We start from the raw sequence: 23471 nt of genomic DNA on the forward strand, positions 1-23471 counted from the left end.
CACCCAACCATCTGCTGGACCTTCACCCCCCTCAAACATCCTTAATGACTGGAACACAATCTCCACTGAGGACACCATCCGCCTGATGAACTCCATCCACTCAGGATCCCCCACAGACCCATGCCCTCACCACATCTTCAACAAAGCAGACTCCATCATAGCACCGCACCTCCGAGACGTCATCAACTGCTCCTTCAAATCCGCCACCTTCCCGGAAAGCTGGAAACACGCCGAACTCAGCGCCCTTCTGAAGAAACCCACAGCGGACCCCACCGAACTCAAAAATTACCGTCCCATCTCGCTCCTTCCATTCCCGGCCAAAGTCATCGAGAAAGCTGTCAACAACCAGCTCGCCGCCTTCCTCGAAGCCAACAAATCCCTCGACTCCTCACAGTCCGGCTTCCGAGCAAAACACAGCACTGAGACCGCCCTCATCGCAGCAACAGACGACATTCGAACTCTACTGGACAATGGAGAAACAGTCGCCCTCATCCTCCTCGACCTCTCCGCAGCCTTTGACACAGTCTGCCATAGCACCCTTCTACAGCGCCTCAGAAACATCGGAATCCAAGGGAAAGCACTGGAATGGATCACCTCGTTCCTCACCGGAAGAACCCAGAAAGTCCGCCTCCCACCATTCAAATCAGAGGCCACTGAAGTCATCTGCGGCGTACCACAAGGATCTTCACTCAGCCCCACCCTTTTCAACGTATACATGAGCCCCCTCGCGGCCATCGCCCGCCAACACAACCTCAACATCATCTCCTACGCGGATGACACTCAACTGATCCTATCACTCACCAATGACCCCAGCACCGCCAAAACTAACCTACACGAAGGAATGAAAGAAGTAGCCGAATGGATGAAACAAAGCCGTCTGAAACTGAACTCTGATAAAACAGAAGTCCTCATCTTAGGTACCTCCCCCTCCGCATGGGACGACTCTTGGTGGCCAGAAGCCCTTGGAAAAGCACCCATCCCGACAGACCATGCACGGAACCTGGGCGTCATCCTGGATTCCTCACTTTCAATGAACAGACAAGTCAACGCCGTCTCCTCATCCTGCTTCAACATTCTTCGCATGCTCAAAAAAACATTTCGTTGGATCCCCACCGAAACTAGGAAAACGGTCACCCACGCTCTGGTCACGAGCCGACTGGACTATGGAAACACCCTCTACGCCGGGACTACCGCTAAACTCCAGAAAAAACTCCAACGAATCCAAAATGCCTCAGCCAGGCTCATATTAGACATCCCGCGTAAAGAACATATCTCTGGTCACCTGAAAAACCTCCACTGGCTTCCCGTCAATAAGAGGATCACTTTCCGGCTCCTAACCCACGCACACAAAGCACTCTACGAAATCGGACCAGAATGCCTCAACACACGACTCTCCTTCTACACCCCCTCCCGCCAGCTTCGTTCTTCCAACCAAGCACTTGCCACTGTACCTCGCATCAACAAGACCACCATGGGAGGTAGATCCTTTTCCTACCTGGCAGCTAAAACCTGGAACTCACTTCCCACTTACCTTCGCCTTACCCAGAACCACCTAGCATTCAGAAAGCAACTTAAAACGTGGATATTTGACAAGTAATTCCCCACCCCTCCTTAAGCGCCTTGAGACCCTCTGGGTATGTAGTGCGCTATATAAATCCTTTGACTTGACTTGACTTGACTACATTGACACCCATGGTAGCTCAAAAAAGGTACAGATTGAGATGCAAGAAATTCTGTACTAATGTAATACTGCAGTATATGCATCAAAAAACGATTGTATTTACCAATGGATGCAGTCTCAAACATTTAAAGAAAAATTAAAAAGAACCTGGAGGGTTAGGAAAGAATTATACTAAGAGTTGCATAAGTTATGACTGACAGAACCAAATAATAAATTAAAATAATAGATTAATCTCAGGTGATGTTGGGATTGAATGACATAGATACAGGGAAAAATGATATATAGAAAAGTTTTATTGTGAGTAGGCAATATGGTGAGGGTCATAGAGGCATCAGAAAGTCTACATAATAGCGTTCCTTTCTTCTTGTGTATTCAGACCTTTGGATAGGGACTGGCATTTGAAAATCCATTTGCATTCCAATCTGTTGAGCAGGTGTTGGTTGTTGTTTCCTCTTGGTTGGGGCTACCAAGAGAAGTCATTCTCAGTGTGTCCCTGTAATAAGATATTTTCCACCAAGGATGCCGTGGGCACTTTGCAGCGGGTTCTGCTCTTGTGTTGGGAGATCCCTGACTTTACTTTTTGAGTTGTTTGTCCAGTACAGACCAAATCGCAAGGATAGCGAATACAATAGATAACATTGTTTGAATTATATTTGAAAAGAAATATAGGCTCGGTGTAAAGCAACACTTGAAGATAGCCTCTCATCTGTACAGCTCCTTCTGTGAATTGCAGGTGCATTTTGTGTTGCAATGATAGAAGAAGGGGGATGGTATCACAGGGTCTGGACGGGCTTTGTGGCAGTTTGCTTCACATGTCTTTTACACGCTGTGGTGTAGGGCTATAAGGATTGAACAGCTATTTGTGTATCATTTAGTATTCGGACATGGGTAGTGTAGGTGGTCCCCTGACTGGGGTACTATTTCGGTTCTGTCCTGTCTTGTTTGTTATTGAGGGAAATGCATTTTTGCTCCAAAAATACTTTATGCCTTTTTGTCTCTTTGGATAAGTATTTGCCATTCTGTTCTCCTCCATTCCAGACTGTTTTTACATACTTGAATCATCAGTCTGTGCCCTGAAGAAGATGGGTGGTTAGCTGATCACTTTTCACCGATACACGTCGGCACCAACGCTATAGCCACCTTGACATCGTAAAAGATTTAAATATATGTCCATCCTGAATGTATACGAAGCACACCATATATTGAACAACACAAAGTATTGCCTTAGTGAATTATGAATGTATTTAAGTGGCACATTGACACTAAAGAAATAACACCATGACAGTAATTTTTGGTGGCCACATTCAGCAGTGATGAGAAGGGTGTCTTGATATGGTTTAATATATGAGATGTTATATATTTCCTGTGTTTGAATGTATTGTTACGTGTGGAGCTTGGATGGCTATTGTGGCATTTGTCTGCATAGGGGTTTTCATAAATTAGGAGTATTATAACAATGTTTTTTACTTATTGATTATGCATGCACAGAAAAATATGAAATGGAAAATATGGAGATATTTCCAATTACTAAGCTCTTCTTTGTGGTTAAATTGTATTGTAGACTCTATTTGTAGAGCTCTGTTTGAAGGCGTGGGTCTTCTGTCGGGCTTTGCTTTTTTTCCCTGTCCGCTCCAATATCCAGTTTGTTCTGGGGAACCCCATTACATACATTTAACTGACATTTTCACCTAACCAGAACATCCCTTTAACCTTTGTTTTTTCAGTGAATTACTAATGTTTTTCTTTTTAGTGGCAAATATGATATTATTACCATACCTAACTAGAACACCACTTAAACCTTTATTTTTGTCCAGTGAATGTGTAAATATAGGTGTGTGTGTGTGTGTGTATATATATATGTATGTATATATATATGTATGTATATATATATATATATATATATATATACATATATATATATATATATATATATATATATATATATATATTACCTACTGGCGGTCGCCAGTAGGTATATATAGTTAGGATTTTTTCTCTATGGGATTTTTGAAAATTCTATGTCTAATAACTTTGGCGTTTGTGGACGGAATTGGCTGAAATTTTCAGGAAAATGGCACATTTTGTTTCTGAGCAGCCCTTGAAAATTTGGGGGGGTTCGTCAAGGGGGGGCCGAGAAAAAAGGGGGGTCCCAAAACGTGTTTTTAACATTGAGTTTTCCATAGGGCGGTTGGCCTCACTTTTAGCCCGAACGGCTGAATGGATTTGCACGAAACTTGGCAAAATTGTAGGGACTGGTAGCCCGATGTGCCTTTGCTAGGTCTCAATATATGTGCTCCAGTGGATTTTGAGAAATTAACGTTCAAAAAAAGATATATATCTGTAACAGCGGACCGGGCAGCGCTCCGGTTCGCGGACTTTACGCGTAACGGAACTTCGCGTAGCGAAGCTGATTGGCTCTCCGGCGTCTGTGAACATTCCAAACAGTCCGTAGCGGCCGCCATCTTGTCTCTCGGTAGGATCGAGAGACAAGAGGAGGCCAAAGCGAAGGGGCAAATGACCATAAGGGGGCATAGTAGATCCTCGCTGACCCCCTAGGTTTGATGTGGAGGTTTTAAAAGGGTCCCGCGGGGCAAAAAAAAATAATAATAATAATAATCGAACGGCTGAATGGATTTGCACGAAACTTGGTAAAATATTAGGGACTGGTAGCCCGATGTGCCTTTGCTAGGTCTCAATATATGTGCTCCAGTGGATTTTGAGAAATTAACGTTCAAAAAAAGATATATATCTGTAACAGCGCTCCGCTTCGCGTAACGGAGGTTTGCGAAGCTGATTGGTTCTCCGGCGTCTGTAAACATTGCAAACAGTCCGTAGCGGCCGCCATCTTGTCTCTCGGTAGGATCGAGAGACAAGAGGAGGCCAAAGCGAAGGGGCAAATGACCATAAGGGGGCATAGTAGATCCTCCTTGACCTCTTAGGTTTGATGTGGAGGTTTTAAAAGGGCCCCGCGGGGGGAAAAAAAAAATAATAATAATAATCGAACGGCTGAATGGATTTGCACGAAACTTGGCAAAATTGTAGGGACTGGTAGCTCGATGTGCCTTTGCTAGGTCTCAATATATGTGCTTCAGTGGATTTTGAGAAATTAACGTTCAAAAACAAGATATATATCTGTAACAGCGCTCCGCTTCGCGGAGATAAAATTATATCTGTATTACCTAGCTGTTGCTAACACCAGTTAGCGACGGCTAGTAGGAGATAGCGACCATCTTGGGCCCCACTTTGCATGTGAGTGATATTTATCACTAATGACATGCAAAGTGGGCATGCCAAGATGTTAGCGACTGGAAACAGTCGCTAACATCGCTATCTCCTATTATCAACTTTTGGAAATATTCGAGATAAGCGCGAATATCTCCAAAAGCTAGCACCTGCCCTGAGCAGTTCTTAGCCATGTTATCCAATGGGAGGTGGATAACATGGCTAAGAGCATTAGCTCGGTAATGCATGAATATCGCTGAGTTTTCAGCGATATTAATGCATTGCGGTCGTTTATTATTGTATTTGCGATAAACCTTGATAATAGCAAGGTTTATCTGCGATAATTTCTGACGATGCTTAGCGGTAAAAAAAATCGTTGCTAAGCATCGTTAGGGATAAATATCGCTTAACTTTGGTAATATGCCCCAACGTCTGTTAACGTTCGATTCGAAGGAAATCAGGAAGTGTTGAAAAACATTGTCTGCGCCATCTTGTCTTTTTTCAAATGCCACACTTTTGTCGTGCACGGCAGCCATTTTAGATGCCTTGACCAGACCCACTCTGTGCACGCTGTCGATCCTTAGCATGGCTCCCCACCCTCGCAAGCATCTCCCCCAGGCAGTGGTCACCCCCGCTCTCTGTCTTATGCATGGGTAATAAACCTCCCCCCATCTGCGCTGCTCTTCCCTGAGAATCACACCCTGTGCCCGCCCGACACCTCCCTTTCGCCCTATTCACTACCGCACCCTCTGACACTCCTTTTCCTCTGTGTCCGATTGTCCAGGCTGGTCCTAGGGTATCAGCTAGCCCTGCAGATCTAGTTTATGGCCCCAGCTGTAAAGAATCACCCCTCTTCAAAGGAGTTATAGTAGATCAAGGCCCACACTCGATGAGATCCGTCACAGCAGACGCGTTCCTATTATCTGAAAACCATCCTGTATTGTGATTGGGGAGGGGACCGAGCCTGAAGCGGAAGATTCCAGGGATGACTCTTTGTACATCAAAGTTTTTACAATTATGTGTCACATTAAAAATATATAGCACTCCGACAAAGTAGTAAGATTATAAAACTTTAATAACTTATAAATATATACAAGAAAACAAAAATAGTAATAACATATAAACATTTTTAGGGAAAAACAACGAAGTAGCGGTCGGCTGTGCGAATAGTCCCAACGCAGCACAACGTCCAGATTTCCGGCGTGGGGCGTCGCGGGGGGTGGGTCATCAGTAGCAAACTGTTGTGCGAATAGTTCCAAGGCAGCAGAACGATGGCACCAAGGTGATGTCCAGTAAGTTGCCGCACTGGTTTTGGTATCCTACAATGCTGCTCTGAATAACGGCGTGGGGCGCCCCGGGGGAGGCGGCGTGAACGGGCCTCTCCAGGTGGAGTGTCATCTGTTGTAGTGGGGCGCCCCTTTACCGTTTCAGTTGCCATTCCGTCCGTTTTTGGTCCACTGTGTCAAAATCCGCCATTCAGCTGAGTTGCGCCCACTCTTGCGGTGCAGCGATAGGCGGCTGTCACAGGACTCTCAAAATGGCGGCAGGCTCTTTCCTTTTTGGGCCTGGTCCACTGAAATGGCCCTGGGACACCTTGGAAATCGGACGCTTGTCTGCTAGGTCTTGGACCCCATTCTCGAAAGCGTCCCCTCCGCCTTGAGGATTCATCAAAAGTTTTGGGGGCCCCCGACTCCTGTAGGCTTCTGGTGGGGAGCGGTTGCCATGATTGCTCGCGGAATGACCACGACGGAGCTACGAGATGGTGGTGCTCTCATGCTGACGCCAGCTTCAGTCTGAAACATCCAGAAACAAGGTGGGGCTTTCATCGTTTGGGAAAAAAAAAAGTTTTCATCCAATGAAAAGTGTTGTTTTTAGGTCATATGATCAAGCCTTCCATCATTAGGAAACCAAAAGTAAAATGAACCAATGAAAAGTTTTATAAACAAGTCACATGACCTGTTATGCGGCATAGGGTATAAAATGGGGAGAAAATACGTTGGCACGTGAGGCGGCGTCAGTAGCGGACCGATGTGCGAATAGGCCGAAGGCAATACAACGCGCCAAGATCCGGATGGCACCGAGGTGGTGTCCAGCAAGTTGCAGCACTGGTGTGGCCATCCTACAATGCTGAAAGTCGGCGTGGGGCGCCCCGTTGGCCTGTGAGTTTGCGTCAGTAGCGGACCGATGTGCGAATAGGCCGAAGGCAGCACAACGCGCCAAGATCCGGATGGTACCGAGGTGGTGTCTAGTAAGTTGCCGCACTGGTGTGGCCATCCTACAATGTTGAAAGTCGGCGTGGGGCGCCCCGTTGGCCTGTGAGATGGCGGCAGTAGCGGACCGATGTGCGAATGGGGCCAAAGGCAGCGCAACAATATTTTCTGACTGACACCACAAGGCGCTGAGATGCCAAGATCCGGATGGCACCGAGGTGATGTCTAAGTTGCGGACCGATGTGCGAATGGGGCCAAAGGCAGCACAACAATATTTTCTGTATGGAAGATACCACTAGGCGTTGAGATGCCAAGATCCGGATGGCACCGAGGTGATGTCTAGCAAGTTGCTGTACTGGTGTGGTCATCCTACAATGTTGAAAGTCGGCGTGGGGCGCCCCGTTGGCCTGTGAGATGGCGGCAGTAGCGGACCGATGTGCGAATGGGGCCAAAGGCAGCGCAACAATATTTTCTGACTGACACCACAAGGCGCTGAGATGCCAAGATCCGGATGGCACCGAGGTGATGTCTAAGTTGCGGACCGATGTGCGAATGGGGCCAAAGGCAGCGCAACAATATTTTCTGTATGGAAGATACCACTAGGCGTTGAGATGCCAAGATCCGGATGGCACCGAGGTGATGTCTAGCAAGTTGCTGTACTGGTGTGGTCATCCTACAATGCTGAAACTCGGCGTGGGGCGCCCCATTAGTCTGTGAGATGGCGTCAGTAGCGGACCGATGTGCGAATAGGCCGAAGGCAGCACAACGCGCCAAGATCCGGATGTCACCGTGGTGGTTTCATAGTTGAGAGGCACTTCATCTGCAGTGGGGCGCCGAGATCCGGATGGCACCGAGGTGATGTCTAGCAAGTTGCTGTACTGGTGTGGTCATCCTTCAATGCTGAAACTCGGCGTGGGGCGCCCCATTAGCCTGTGAGATGGCGTCAGTAGCGGACCGATGTGCGAATAGGCCGAAGGCAGCACAACGCGCCAAGATCCGGATGTCACCGTGGTGGTTTCATAGTTGAGAGGCACTTCATCTGCAGTGGGGCGCCGAGATCCGGATGGCACCGAGGTGATGTCTAGCAAGTTGCTGTACTGGTGTGGTCATCCTACAATGCTGAAAGTCGGCGTGGGGCGCCCCATTAGCCTGTGAGATGGCGTCAGTAGCGGACCGATGTGCGAATGGGGCCAAAGGCAGCGCAATAATATTTTCTGAAGAGAAGACACCAAAAGGCGCTGAGATTCCAAGATCCGGATGGCATCGAGGTGGTGTCTAGCAAGCTATGCAGTTGAGTTGTGTGCGCACTTGCGGCGAATAGGTCGAAGGCAGCATAACAATGTTTTCTGAATAGAAGACACCACAAGGCGTTGAGATTCGGTTACCACCGAGGTGATGTCTAGCAAGTTGCCGCACTGGTGTGGCCATCCTACAATACTGCTCCGAATAACGGCGTGGGGTGCCCGAAGGGGGGGGGGGGGGGAGGCGGCGTGAACGGGCCTTCCTAGGTGGAGGCTCGTCTGCTGTAGTGGGGCGCCCCTTTACCGTTTCAGTTGCCATTCAGCTGAGTTTCGGCTGCTCTTGATGCTACAGTGACAGGCGGCTGCAACAGGACTCTCAAAATGGCGGCCTGTTCTTTGGATTTGGGCCTGGTCCACTAAAATGGCCCTGGGACACCTTAGAACTCGGACGCTCGATTTTTTTTTCCTTTCCTGTACATGCAAAAAAGGTAAATGCCCGGTACGTTACACGCTTCATCTGCCACGATGAACTCTCCAGAGGAACCGAAAAAAAATATAGTTATGGTAACTATACCATGCATCGTCATATGGAGAGGTGGCACCAATTAATTATAGTGCTGCATAAAAGAGAGATTTGGAGGAGAACCCCTGACCTGCTAGTACATTCATCAAAGAAGTGGCACTGACAGCATCAGAGGCAAGGGAAACGGTCCCAAATATTTAGAAGAACTTTGGAAAGATTAAAATGACATGTTTAGATTGTGGCAAATTAATTTCATGTGGACAGATGAGTGTTACTCTAATAAATACAGCATATGAACATCATCATAGTCGATGGTTGGTAGAGACATTTTGACTATATCCTGGACCTGCCCGTCCTCGCCCAAAATGGCGCCGGAATAAATGGGACTCGTAACTCCTTGTTGTGTACTGGTTGCAGAACCTTGAAATCACGAGATACGTATGCAGTTTTGAAGCACATGGCGGGCGGGGACGAGAATTGATTGAATATTTCGACATCCCTATTGATATTAAGTTCTGATGTGTTATTGATTACTGTACTATTGAAAGTTCGAATTAACGTCACCCATGGTACTTGCCCGCAAATGTATATCTAGATAATTTTATTGTAACTGGCCCTGTCGTATTTTAATTATAAAATGTACGTCCACCGATTCCGTAACTGTTAGACACCTTAGTTCTTGCAACCTAATGGCCCGCCCGTTACGTTCCTCTACAGTGTAAATGTCTACTCATCATATACGATTACAGTTTGCTCCGTGGCCGGCCCAAGTGGTTATAGGCTCGTATTTGTATAATGAAATTTTAAAAATAAAGGTTTTTAAAAGAAAACATGGTAGTAGTATATACATTGGTAAAGTTTTTAATAATAGTCACTGTTTTAGAATCATTAAAAGGCAAGTGAAATAAAGCAGACCAATTACATGAAGGGTAAAAGGTATAATACGAAGGAACGCAGTAAAGATAAATGGTCAAGGGCTGTTGTGTTTTCTATTCCTGCAACATAAAGTGATCGATAAGAATCTCATATTCAGGCGTATCGGCGACTAAGACAGCAGGTCGACCCTCTTTTGCTCAACGGCTCCGTTATGGGACGAAGAAACGCTCTTTTTTTCGAAAAAAGAATATATTTTACTTGCAGGACAGTTGTAAATTTTCCGGGAAAGTACATTAGCCTGGAACATTATAACATATATTTAAGAAAAAATAATGTTCGGAAGTAATAAAAAGCGTAATTTTTAGGTCATATGACCAAGCCTTTCATCATTAGAATAAGAAAAGTAAAATGAACCAATGAAAAGTTTTATTAACAAGTCACATGACTTGTTATGCTTACGTTACGCGCTGCGCGCCCCGGATGACTTCCGGATGCGCTAACGCGGCGCGTCATATGACGCATTACGCGACAACGCAGGTCCAGAATATAGTCAAAATGTCTCCACCAACCAGCGGTCGGAACACAACCCCTTTCAGCAATCTAAATAGTTCTGTTAAATGACAACAGAAGGGACAGGCAACAAGAACCATCAGTCAAAGAGGGGAGGGCTAGTTCTTCTCTACCGGGTTACATTGGGGCGCTACCGGAACTGATCGAATTGGTAGTCTACAGTGTTTCTGGATGTTTCAGACTGAAGCTGGGGTTAGCATGAGAGCAGTACCATTTCGTAGCTCCGTCGTGGCCATTCCGCAACCAATCATGGCAGCCGCTCTTTATCGTTATTTTGGGCGGGGTGGGTGCGGAGCCGAGCTGTTTTGCAGCCATCATTGTGTGGAGTTCAGTTCATCTCACTAGTTTTGTATTTGTCATGAGGGGTTGTTCCTAATGTTTCTATTTTAGCGAGGTCAAAAAGAGATCCCGTTAGTGGCCTACTGATTTTGCTCGATTCTTTTTCTTTTTTTTTTTTACACGATTTTTCGTTATCTGCAAAGACTAAACAGAGTATTGCGACTCTGTGTTTGTTTGTAAATAGAGAATGAACCAAAGAGAACCAATTCTAAAACAGTAAATACTTGGATAACAATCAATCAAATGGAGAGAGAAGCAGGCACGACGTATTACAACGGGGGCAAAGGCCTGCGTTAACTACCCTTCACTATGTGCAAAGAGAGAGTACTCCTAATAGAAATGAGGGGGGGGGCACCATTCAAAGCAGATCAGTGTGCATAAACACGAAAATGTTTTCACTTACCACGTACTTGACATTCGACAGCTTATGATATTTGCTATTAAAAAACCATTGAAATTCACTGAAAAAACCATAGGTTATAGATCATATATAGTTAGGAATTAGCATTTACAAAACCTTGAAAATTCACTGAAAAAACCATAGGTTATAGACCATATATAGTTAGGAATTAGCATTTAAAAAACCTTATTTTACTCACACAAAACCATTGAAATTCCATATATAGTTAGTTGCACTAACTATATATCGCGCACCCGCAATCCACTGCTGATGATGTCACATATTACATCATTCATGACATGGTCAGTGACATCACTGATGACATCACTGATGACATCTCAAATGACATCACTGATGACATCACTGATGACATCTGAAATGACATCACTGATAACATCTCAAATGACATCACTGATGACATCTCAAATGACATCACTGATGACATCACTGATGACATCTCATTTGACATCAATGACCACATCACTGATGATATCATTCATGTGACAATACAATGCATCTCCTCACACTTTAATATAACCTCTGTTACACCCAGTGTTAAATACAGAGTATAATTTTTGAAACCATTGACACACCAATACTAGTTACTACATACGCACTCAGTGATTCCTATGTTTACACACACATTCACTCATTTACCCATACAATCATTCATACATACAATCACTCATCTTTACAACACTATCATATGCACTCATACACCTATACAGACTCTCACACTCTGTCACTCATCCATGGAGTTACTCACACACCTAGTCAGTCCTGTAAATAATCAATCACACTTCCATTTTCTAATCTATACAGTTAAACATAGAGCACCTTACATTTTGAAACATATACTAACACATACTTACTCTCTTATACAATCATTGATACAAGTACACATTGATCTGCACAGAGTCACACACCTCCCAGCCAGCCACACACACACTCAGTCTCCCATACAAATACTTGGGCAATCAATCAATAACCCATATAGTTACTCATATAGCTACTGACCAACACATGCAGCAGTTTACAGAACAACAGACATAATGATGCACAAATTAAGACAGTTTAGTCACTAACCCATGCACTCAGTGAGACACATTTAATCACTCACTCATACAGTCAGTCACGCACCTACTAAATCCTTCATCCAGACACTTCTACATCTACTCATTCTTCAATATGTAAAACATATTTAAACTTTACAGAAACACACAGTCACTGGATGATGTCATCAGTGATGTCCTTTGAGATGTCATCAGTGATGTCATCAGTGATGTCACTGACCATGTCATGAATGATGTAATATGTGACATCATCAGCAGTGGATTGCGGGTGCGCGATATATAGTTAGTGCAACTAACTATATATGGAATTTCAATGGTTTTGTGTGAGTAAAATAAGGTTTTTTAAATGCTAATTCCTAACTATATATGGTCTATAATCTATGGTTTTTTCAGTGAATTTTCAAGGTTTTGTAAATGCTAATTCCTAACTATATATGATCTATAACCTATGGTTTTTTCAGTGAATATATATATATATACATACACACAAAAACCGTCTGCTTAGCAAATGAGGGTGCACTCGAGCAGCAGCTGAATTTAAAAAGGATTTATTGTCCATCAAACAGAGACGAGCACTCTGACAATTATAACAGTCCGCCTGATGCGTTTCGGAATCCATATTCCTTAATCATAGGCTTTTCTCAAATACTTTGCACTGCTACTGACACACTTCTATAAATAATTGCCCTCCAATGGGCTGTTCAGGTGAGTTTACCCTGTTTCAGGACGGAATTTGTAGTGTTTCAGATAGCCTGCATTTTAACCCAAATGGGCTTCGAGCCGACAAAAAGATATTAACGACCCGCCAATGGGCCACCGAGTACAGATTAGTGTAGCATCTCAAGGAACTGCTGTCCTTGTAAGGCATCGGCGTGATTCCAGTTCCCATGGCCCCTCTTACAGCTTTTTTCTTTGAAACGCTTGTTATTGGTCTGCCTTGGAGGGAAGCAATTGTGTTTTGTTTATTGCTGTGTGTCTAAACTTTCCTAATGGGCGCCCCCTTGTTTACTTTAGGTGCGCTGGGTTACATTTTTATTTCACTCTTTCTTGTTCTCTTCTTGTATAGATATAAACCTCTACAAGGAACTGTGGCTCCCTGCTTTAGATGGGTTCTCTCTAACTCCTACCTTCTTGGATGGCTCTGTAAGAAGGCACACCGCAACACTCTTAGTTCTAATGTACACAAATCCCGTAATTAAAGCTCACCATTTGCTTTCCACATGTTGAATTTACTCGTACTAATGTCTCGCCTGATTTACAACTCCAGCTGCCTGATCTTGGGCACACACAAAGTACAGTGAACTCAGCAAGTTTGCCTGGCCTCTGTTTGAAGCGGACACTTCGTTTAGATTGAGTCTGTCAACATAAACCACAGAGGAAGAAACCGCAGTGAAGCAGGAAGAGAGGAAATGTGCAGTCAAGCTCTAGCCAAGCGTGGAATCTGAGCTCGTGATAATGAATAAAATGTAATGTAATGTAATGTGTATACTTGTAAAGCGCACTGTTGCCAGTCGGCGTCCTGGCGCTGTATACCGCTGGGGAACCCGTCCTGGCTTTCCCTGTGGGATGGTCCCTGCTGGGAATCCCCAAGGTGGAGCCAGGCATCCCCGGCGTTGATGGGGCCGTTGTGGAGATTAGGCAAGCTAATGCCCAGAGTTGCCGAGTGGGACCCCTGGTTAGAGTAGGCACCGAGGCGAGAATTATCGAGTCCGCTTACCCTGGTCCACGACCCTGCCGCTTCGGGAATCGAACCCTGGTCCTGGGCTGACTTCTGCTTCCGGGTCTGCTGCCTCTAACCAGTGAGCCACACCACTCCACTAATACACCCCTCTCCATCAGCCCTGGCTACCTTGGAACACAGCAAGTGTTTGTTCTGTGGGGAGAGTGGGGGAGAGCAAACAACCCCATTCTGGTCACCGTATTCTATTTGTATGCCAGCCAAGGGGCAGGTGGTCAGTCACTAACATGACGCCTATTAACCCTTTCCCGTGCATACCTGCAGTGCGGTCACTAGGGAGAGGTGGATCCTGGGGAGTAGGGTTACCAACTGGCAGGGTGCAAATTCAGGACGGTCAGTGTAAAAATTCAGGACAAAGGGTCAAAATTCAGGACGAAAATTCAGGACAGAAGGTCAAAATTCAGGACAAAAATTTGGGACAAAACATACGTTTTACAGACATATCCGAGGAGGTGGCACAATAATATATAAGTAAGTAAATAGACAACCAAAATAAATACAGGTCAAAATAAGTTTATATAAGGTTGAGCCAATCATGCACTTCACAGTTTTTCAGTATGCGTGCAACTTTGCAAAGCGACATCTGGCCCTTTCTGTAATTAAGATTTGTGCTAGTAATAATAAACATTAATATAGCCTTATAGCCCGCCGTAGAGGGCTATACCGGCTATTAAAGGCCCTCTCCAGCGTTAAAGGCCCCGAGCCGAAGGCGAGGGCCTTTAACAAGGGAGAGGGACTTTAATAGCGGTATAGCCCATCTACGAAGGGCTATAAGGCTATTAGAACATTCTGTCACTAGAGGACAGAATGTTCTAACAAAAAAACAAAGCCTTTTGGGAGTGCGAATGGATAGGAATCCCCTCAGGTTCCCTGAAGCCTTTGTTCACAGCCAGAGCTGTGAACAAAGAAACATTGGAATGTTGGTGCTCCAGGCTTATACCAGCCATTATAAGCCCGGAGCACTCCATTGTTTTCAATGGAGCTCCCAACATTCCAATGTTCTAATAAATAGTATTTTTTATTTGTATGTTGAAATCTGTCTTTTAAATGTACAGTGAAAACGGTGTTAGTTATTTTACTTGTATTTTCTCCAGCATAGCGCCAAGACAAAAGCAGAATGCTTTGCCCTAGTCCCATGCAGGAGAAGGCACCTCACATGCTGTCACCACAATTGGGCCCATTGTCATTCTATAAGTGCTAATCAGCTGCAGTCTCAGAATGACAATGGGCCACTCTACAGTCTGCACAAGGTCCGGGAGGGGCCGCTGCAGGCGGCCTCTACAGATTAAAAGATAACTGCGAGAGGCCCCAGTGAAATCTTTTGAACTAACTGGGCCTCTCGCATGGGGAACAGCATTCCTTACAGAGATTTCCCATTTCGATTTTAGTATGATGCCTGTAAGGCGTCCGTAATTTGGGATCCCCAAATTACGGACGCCTTGTGGACATCATACTAAAATGACGGACGGTCCGTGAAATTTACGGACGGTTGGTCACCCTACTGGGGAGGGGTCGAGGCGGCTCACCTCCCCCGCCCAGGGGCCGAGTTTACAGGCGGGTAATTGCCAAGGAGCTCCTTTCCAGGAGCACAATGGGTACAGAGAACACTTCCCGACTAGAGTATCAGTGGGGACGCGATAGAGATAAAATAAGGACCCCACAAACGGCCGCAACCTAGGAATACCGAATATGAGAGAAATATGACGGACTTCAGAGTTTGTTCTCTCGTGCTCTGCCCCAGAGCCAGGCAAACCGGACCGCTGTTTGAAAACAAACATTGGAAATGCAATAGGTCTCGCATTAGAAAAGTTGGAGCTATTGGTCTTGTAAATGACAAATATTTTATTTATGTGTTGGTTTTTAAAATAGCTAAATGGATAGCTTTGTCATTTACAATGCCAATAGTTATAACTTTCGCGAATGTGACACCTATAGCATTTGGAATGCAACATGTTTTGTATTTACGTGACTTAGATGGCAGCTCTGGTCGTTAGGCCACATCTCTAGAGAGCACGAGAGTGCAGCAGGGGAGAGAAGCACAGAGAGGGAGCAGAGTGCGCAGCAAGGAAGAGAAGCACGGAGAGGGAGCCCAAGAGTGAAGCAAGGGTGAGATGCACGAACAGGGAGCCTGAGAGTGCAGCAGGGGACAGAAGCATGGAGAGGGAGACAGAGTGTATCAGGGGTGAGAAGTACGGACAGGGAGCCCAAGAGCAAAGCAAGAGAGAGAAGCAGGAGAGGGAGTCTGAGAGTATAGAAAGGGAGAGAGTGGAGTATAGAAAGGGAGAAGATGAGTTTGGGAGAGAGGCATGAGAGGTGGAAGGCAGAGCAATGGAGATAGACCTGGGAAAGGAGTAACCATGGGGGAGATGAAGATGAGAATAACCACTTCCATGCTCATGAATAATCGAGTGATTTTCGCACAATACATGTAATTTTTGAAAAAGTAACAATACTGTGCGAATCAGATTTAGCTTGTGTAAAAATAGCAGTCTTTTTAATTATATCATCAGCAAGCGGTGTGTTGTAAATATGGCGCTGCAGAATTCTTTTGCCAGCACTCTTCTTTGTTACACACTTGATAGCAATTACTAGGCAGTTCTGGAAAGCTTGGGAGCTTTAAAAATAATAGGTGTGTCTTTAGTTTGTTTATTGTGTGGAAGAGCCTTTGTTTATCGCTGCTGATGTCTATGATCTCACCAGAGGGATTGTTTTCTGGATTCCAGGTCTCGAGTCTGGCCTTTTTATTACAAATTATTGTTATTTGGTTCATTAGTCCAATCCAGTAGCATGGCAGAGCCTCGTAAGGGTGCAGCTGATTTACATGTGCTAATTAAATGTTTTACTAGTACTCGTTTCAGATGCGCTTTCTGTATAGGGTGCATTTAATTATGAGTCAATAGGGCGCTGATTGTTCGAGACGCTTCGATAAATTTACGTTGCGGACATTGGCCTGCTACACGCACCACCTTTGAAACGGAAGTATGGCATGTTGTCATTGTGACAGGAATGTGCCTTTAAACTTGATAAAAAAAAATTACCAGCTTTCTCGTCACATCCTTTTGAAGCTCCAATGGCACAGGAGAAGCATAGGGAGGAGGCAGTTGTGGCCGAGGAGAGGGAGCGAAGAGCAGCTGCTCGGAATGGGAAGCAGTTAACAAGGGAGGAGTTGCAAGACATCATGCAGAAGTAAAGGCGTGTTATCGTGCAGAAGTAAAGGCGTGGGGAGAGGGGTTGGCCTAACGGCTAAGGCGCTCGACCTCGGCCCTGGGGATCTGGGTTCGAGTCTCGGTAACGACGCCAAAAACCCCCTGTGATTCTGGGTAAATCACTTAATCTCCCCGTGCCTAAAAAAATGAAAGTGTGTCCTCATGTAACGTAACTGGTGCTATGTAAAGCGCTCTGATAACTGATTCGGTTCGGTTCTAGTTCGCGCTATATAAAACTCCGGAAAAAAAAAACGAGCAGTGATCAGCTCTGCAAGGGGCACCAATTATGAAAAATAAAGGCATGCCTAAAGTGAAAGTGGAACTTTTATTAAAGACCTGATGTTTTTTAAAAGTGAACACATAGAGCCGCGGATACAGAAAAGGCACGCAGCCACAATTGTTTAAGTGAAATGAAAAATAAAGGCATGCCTAAAGTGAAAGTGGAACTTTTAATAAAGACCTGATGTTTTTTAAAAGTGAACACATAGAGCCGCGGTTACAGAAAAGGCACGCAGCCACAATTGTTTAAGTGAAAGTTCGGCAAGTTTAAGAAAAAAAAAAGTACACTGGGAGGGGGGAGGTGAAACACGAGATACGGCCTGCGGCCGTCAAAGTGAAAGTACGGCCGGCGGAGGGCATTGCTGTGGGGAGGGGGGAGGAGAAATGCGACACGGCGGGCAGGGGAGGGGGAAAAGGTTTGTTATCACCGCCAAGCGGCAGCTCTCTGCATATCTCTAGCATCTCCAAATAAGCAGCTTTCAATCAGGCATGTAGAAGCCAAGGAGAATATGTGTAGTGTGGGGTACTATGCACGCTTTTATTACAGCAAGGAGCGTTCTATGTCATACACAAACTGTAGCTGCTGCTCAGTGATTCGGAGCAAAGGCACAGTACGGAAAACATTGACCGCAAAACAATCCCGCACATTTCATTAAAGGTGGAGCAGTTGCTTATCAGCACAGGACCACACACACAGACAAGCACACAAGGACACACACACACACATACATTTATAGTTTACAATTCTGCAAAACTCAGTTTATAGACCTAAGAGGAAAGAAAGTGGATCTGGCCAAAAGTGCCCCCATTACAAGTGAGAGCCCACAGAGATAAAGTAGAGGGTCAGTCGGCCTGTACACAGAAGTGACAATCTTCAGTGTCTGTGGTGGGCTGGGCCTAGCACCTAGCCCGGAGCAAGGGTGCCCGTAGGGTAGTGACTAAGATGGCGAGCAAGTGACGCACTTAAAGGATGGTTACACTGCAGTTGTGGAAGAATCTTCTACCTGGCCCTGTCTCTTCCTATCACAAAGGCAATGCAGCTGTCTTAGGCTCGGGCGCTGTATGGCTGTCCTGCTTTGCACCGACCACCTCTAATTGAAATTATAAAAAGAAAAGCATAACTAGCTTCAAAAGAAGCCCAAATAGGCATATCCTACTGAAAGAAGTCCAACAATAAAAACGAAACAAAGACTTACAAGGACAGGGTTGAAGGGTGGTCCGAGGGCGAAAGCACACAGAGAAACGATCGGAGGAGAAAGCAGTAACGTTACAAAAAAAACAAGGAGAAACACGAGAGACAGCCTGTGGCCGTCAAAGTGAAAGTGGGGGAGGAGAAATGCGACACGGCGGGAGGGGGCGGAGCGGGGAGAGCGGCATGAGGGTGTGAAGCAGCAGGGGCCTTTGAAGTGAAGCTAAGCTTCACTTCAAAGGTGTGGGAGGAGTGCTGCTGGTGATTGACTGGCGATTTGATGATGTGCACGCGCATTTTAGGTCAATGCGCACGGGCACAGCATCAAATCGCCAGTCTAGGTAAAGCTTATTTAAGCCCCTATATATCTCGCTCCCGCTCAATGCGCATGCGCATTGAGATAGGTCGCGAGACCTAAACAACCAGAAAAAGCACCATGCCGAGACGTTTTAAGGCTTTGGCAAAGTGGGCAATTGTTCATGCCCCCCATCTTCCAAGGGGCCCGCGGAAAGTAAACTTTCACTCTGTGTAACCTCAGTCTATTCTACTTTATATCTAAACCTCTCTGCCTCTCTGCCGACCTCTACCTTCAACCCAAGCCTCCCTACCCAGAGCCATATTAAGAACTTTTTGGGTCCTTGGCAAAATATATTTCAACTGTTTTCGAGGAACCTTGTTAACGTTTAATATATAATTTAGCATTGTTTGGCATAACGTAAGCTTAATTTAGCAGCAAACGGGTAATAACATTCAAATGTATTCCTTTAAACAGCACTGAAAATACATATCTTGCCTGGAGCCAACAAAAACCTTAAGATGATCGCACCATGGGCTTGTTAGAACATCTGATAATAAAACCATATAGAAATACCTACAAATCCCAGAATGCTTTGGCAATACCCCTGTAAACCAAGTAGCCACATCAATAAATAAGTTGTCTCCAGAGGGTCACGGTCCATGAACAGTTCTCCTGGCGCCACCAAGAGCTGTTGGCTGGGCAAGGAGGAAGTAGGTAGGTGAAGGATATAGTCTGGGCCACTGGAATTATGCGATTGCAGCGATTTCCGCATAATTATAGATTTTCCACATAATTCATCATCTGCAGCTTTGAACAAAAATACATTGTTTCTAACCCAGAAGGTTCGAACGTTACTAAAAATGAAGTATTGTGTATTGTGACGCAAGGGAAGGCGCTTTGCAAAGCTGGACTGGTCACCTCTCTGTTGCTTATTCCTACATTTGGGTGTTAAACTAATACTATTGAGGTGCAATCAATGCCCAGACACTGTTACCAAGTTTAACCAGCATTTGCAATGCAATAGGCCTTACATTTACACGAGTTTGAGCTATTGACATTATAAATGGCAATGCCTTTTATTTTTGTTTTCATTTTTGAAACATAAATAAAAGGCATTGTCATTTACAATGCCAATCAGACCCTCCAGGATTTCGCGATTTGCCGCGAAATCGTCACTTTTGTAAAAATGCCGCGATTTTTACAAAAGTGCCCGCGAAATCGGCACTTTTGTAGAAATCGCGGCACTTTTACAAAAGCCGCTATATCCTGGGGATCTGGGTAGTGAGACTGTCATTCTCAGGAGGGGCGGTGGACTCTGCTTTGGATGTCTGCACTTACTTTCTCCCCGAGAAAGCATAGAAATAAGGTCTATACAAAAACACGTGGCGAAGTGAATGCGAGCTTCCAATATTTGTGGCTAACGGTCAAAATGGAGGGCTTTAACACATCGATTTATTTGCGTTGTCAAATGCGAGCGGCTACATCTGAATACAAAACACGGCGGCACTAACGAAAAACAGATAAGCAGAGGTGTGTTGAAATAAAAGGAAGACATTTTGTGGCCTGTAACTCTGCTCTGCTGTCTGATCTGCTTTCAAATGACACTCGCAGAGCACCACCCTCTCTTTTCAGGGCAAAATATAATCAATGTTTGCAAAGTGAATTGAGAACCTGCCAAATTAGTATTGCTCCCCGCATGAATATTAGGGCTTCAAGGTGCTACGCTAAATGATGCATCAGACAAAGATATTATTTAGGTATGCTGATCAAGATCGAGGACAGGGTGGTGCAATACCATACAAAACTTGGAAAAACAGGGCCAAACTATGGGAGCATTTATCACTTTACAGTCACGGCTGCGCTTTAGTCAAAACAGGCATTGGCAAAGTCAATAGATCTTGTTTCTTGGTACCGGATTGCTTGGTCACTGGCTTTTAGCGACGCTTTACAGTGTTGGGGAAGGCCGCTAAATTTGCTAATCCATGCCGCTATATCCTTGGGAGTCTGGCAAATAGCTTAAACTAGCATACATGAGAGACCTATTGCATCAAAAATGCTTGTTTATTTTTTCTTGCGGGAAGCGATGGGTGGGGAGATATTTCCAGTGATGGAAACACAGGGTGGGAAGACATGAGGTATTTTTGGTTTGGGGGAGTTAGGGCATGGTATTGCCAAGGGTGAATTGTTGGCAGCATGGCAGGATGCAGTTTGCTTTCTTATTGATTTAGCGAGGAAGGTGGTGTTTGGAGGCTGCGGGGGTTGGGGTATGAAAGGCCATTTTGTTCATAGCTTCCCCATCATTCCTACTACTGCACTGCTGATCGGAACAGTGAAAAATAATTTGGGAAGGTCCTTTATAACCTAATGTTCTAGATGGGTATTTGCCTGTTATTGTTGTGTATTTAATGTCACTTGCAACCCCGCGAAGGAAAACAAAAAAGCTAGCCACCAATAAATCTGCATAATTGCATTTTCAAAAGTATGATTTACTTTTGACACCAAACATAAGTGAGAGGCTGAACTGTTTGTGGAAGAGAACAATATACCATAGTGTTGTTGTCGATATTACTGAAATTACATGAAAAAACATTTGCTCTTAATTGTAGAGATGGAAAACCTTCAATATTCACAAGGTATAGTTTATATAAACTGATTATGAATGATAATGCAACTATTTGTATGAGGTTGTGAGAAATCTTTAAAGGCTGCAGCTCACAGAGTGCTGGGGTTTCTTTTTCACCAAGTCGTGCTCACACCTTCATGCATGCTATTCCTCTGTTTGTTTTTATAATTTGATGTATCTTTTTTTCTTTATGATTTACAGGCCAATCTGGGAACAGCAGCAACCCATTGGGCGGCGTTTCTGTTAAGTCTCCTAACCAAAGCCTGCGGTTGGGCTTGTCTAGGTTTGCCAGAGTCAAACCACTGCATCCAAGCATGGCCAGCACTTGACCCGCTCTTAATGTTCTTTCATTGTCCTCCTGCCCTATAGAAGGACTCCAATTGGGAATGGCTAATCGGGTTGTGTTGGGGAACTTTTGATGAAGTTTCAAGTTTTACTGTTTCTTCATCTTCCTTCTAGCCATTTTCAGAACTGTTGTCTGAAATGATGTGCGAGACTTTACCTGCGGCTTTCCTTTACATATCACCAGAGTGCTCCTGATTGTTTTCAACTACAATCTCCTCAACCGCTGGTGCTTTTTTGCTGTTTTGCTTCAGACTTTGCTGATTATGCTCTTCAGTTTGTATCCATGAAGATAGACGGCATAAACGTAAAAAAACAATGTAGTGCTCACATAGAGGAAGTAACTGTATGCAGAATTGGGCCTTCGTGTGCTACCCTTTCTTTGTGTGTTGTGTCCTGTCGGTGCATAGAATCAATAGAATACCTCTAATTGGACCAATATCTTCCTTGCCAATGTGAGTTGCCTGATGCTGTAACATACGTCTAAAACATATAAAACCATATTGGGTGCTGATATTGAGAGAAATGCCATAGTGTTCACAGGTCAACCATTATTGGTGGTACTTGGAAGACCACAGATTGAAGCAGAGAACAACATGTTGTAAAGGTAAATAGTTCCTTTCGAGTTTTTAGTATGATTTTTAAGTAATTTGTGGAAAGAAACGTTGTATATTTCAAGTGTGCAGATTCGCAGCCTCATTTAAACTTAGATGTTTACATGTGCAGTGTTCCTGCATAAGCAAATTATGAGAACCCAGTATTTTCATATATATTTCCACAGCCTCAGGGCAGGTGTTTAAAGAAACATGCCGCCGAGGTGGAAGGAAACATAACAAGGCCATAAATAGGTAGTAACCCGAAAAGCTACTGGAACAATGCGGTGTGAGGAACGGCAGTTTTGCCACAAATTACGTGCCTGTTTGCTCATACTGTGACTGCTTTTTTTCTTGGATGAATTTACCACGGTTTACCCTCTAGGATATCCAGTCAAAACAGGAGGAAAAAGTTCAAGGCTTATCCTCACCGTTTCTCCTATTTTCCAGATGAAAACCAACCTTTTGGCGAACTTAATGGAGGATGTGTCTATTCTCCAATGGACGAAATAAGATATTTTTAGGACTTTTTTAAATACAATTATGTTTATACAAGACCCTCATCATTTTTCAAATAAAACAAATGAACCAGCCCTTCCTTTTAATTGAAGGCATTAAAATATACCTCTTTGGTGCAGTTTTTTAACCACCCTATGTTATTTCTCATCATTCCAGCTATAAACCAACAGCAGCGTTTGTATGACCCCGAGGCAGAAAACATTGAATTTAGTAGAATGACTTGCACTTAAAAAAACAGCCCGTCTTTAAAGATGAAGACACCTTCGTGCAAAATGGAAAATATGAAAGGAATATGCCATTATACAGTGTGTGCGCGCCTAGAAGGCATTTTTTCTGTACATGCCACTGTTTTGTGTATATATATATGATTGGGGGGGGGGGGTCATATTGTTTGTCTTTGACATTTTTTTTAACTCTTCACCACATTTGAAATGCATCATATTTAAATACCAAACTAGCTTTAATTCAATAAGATTTTGGTTACAGGAAAAGGCGTGTAACATGCAGGTCGGATTCCATGTTTTTTTGGGCCAGTCAACACTTGCATTT

At 44.5% G+C, this 23471-nt stretch overlaps 1 protein-coding gene across 1 annotated transcript in view; it reads left to right on the top strand.

The window, feature by feature from the left end:
* Positions 1-22958, top strand: part of RAD51AP1 (RAD51 associated protein 1) — a 393892-nt gene extending 370934 nt beyond the window's left edge. The window contains exon 11 of the mRNA XM_078673979.1: positions 21670-22958. Coding sequence (XP_078530105.1) covers positions 21670-21797 — 128 coding nt within the window. The 3' untranslated portion in view covers positions 21798-22958. The remainder of the gene's footprint in view (positions 1-21669) is intronic.
* Positions 22959-23471: the final 513 nt, after the last annotated feature.

This window comes from Lissotriton helveticus, chromosome 1_1, assembly GCF_964261635.1.
Source record: "Lissotriton helveticus chromosome 1_1, aLisHel1.1, whole genome shotgun sequence".
Classification (NCBI taxonomy): domain Eukaryota; kingdom Metazoa; phylum Chordata; class Amphibia; order Caudata; family Salamandridae; genus Lissotriton; species Lissotriton helveticus.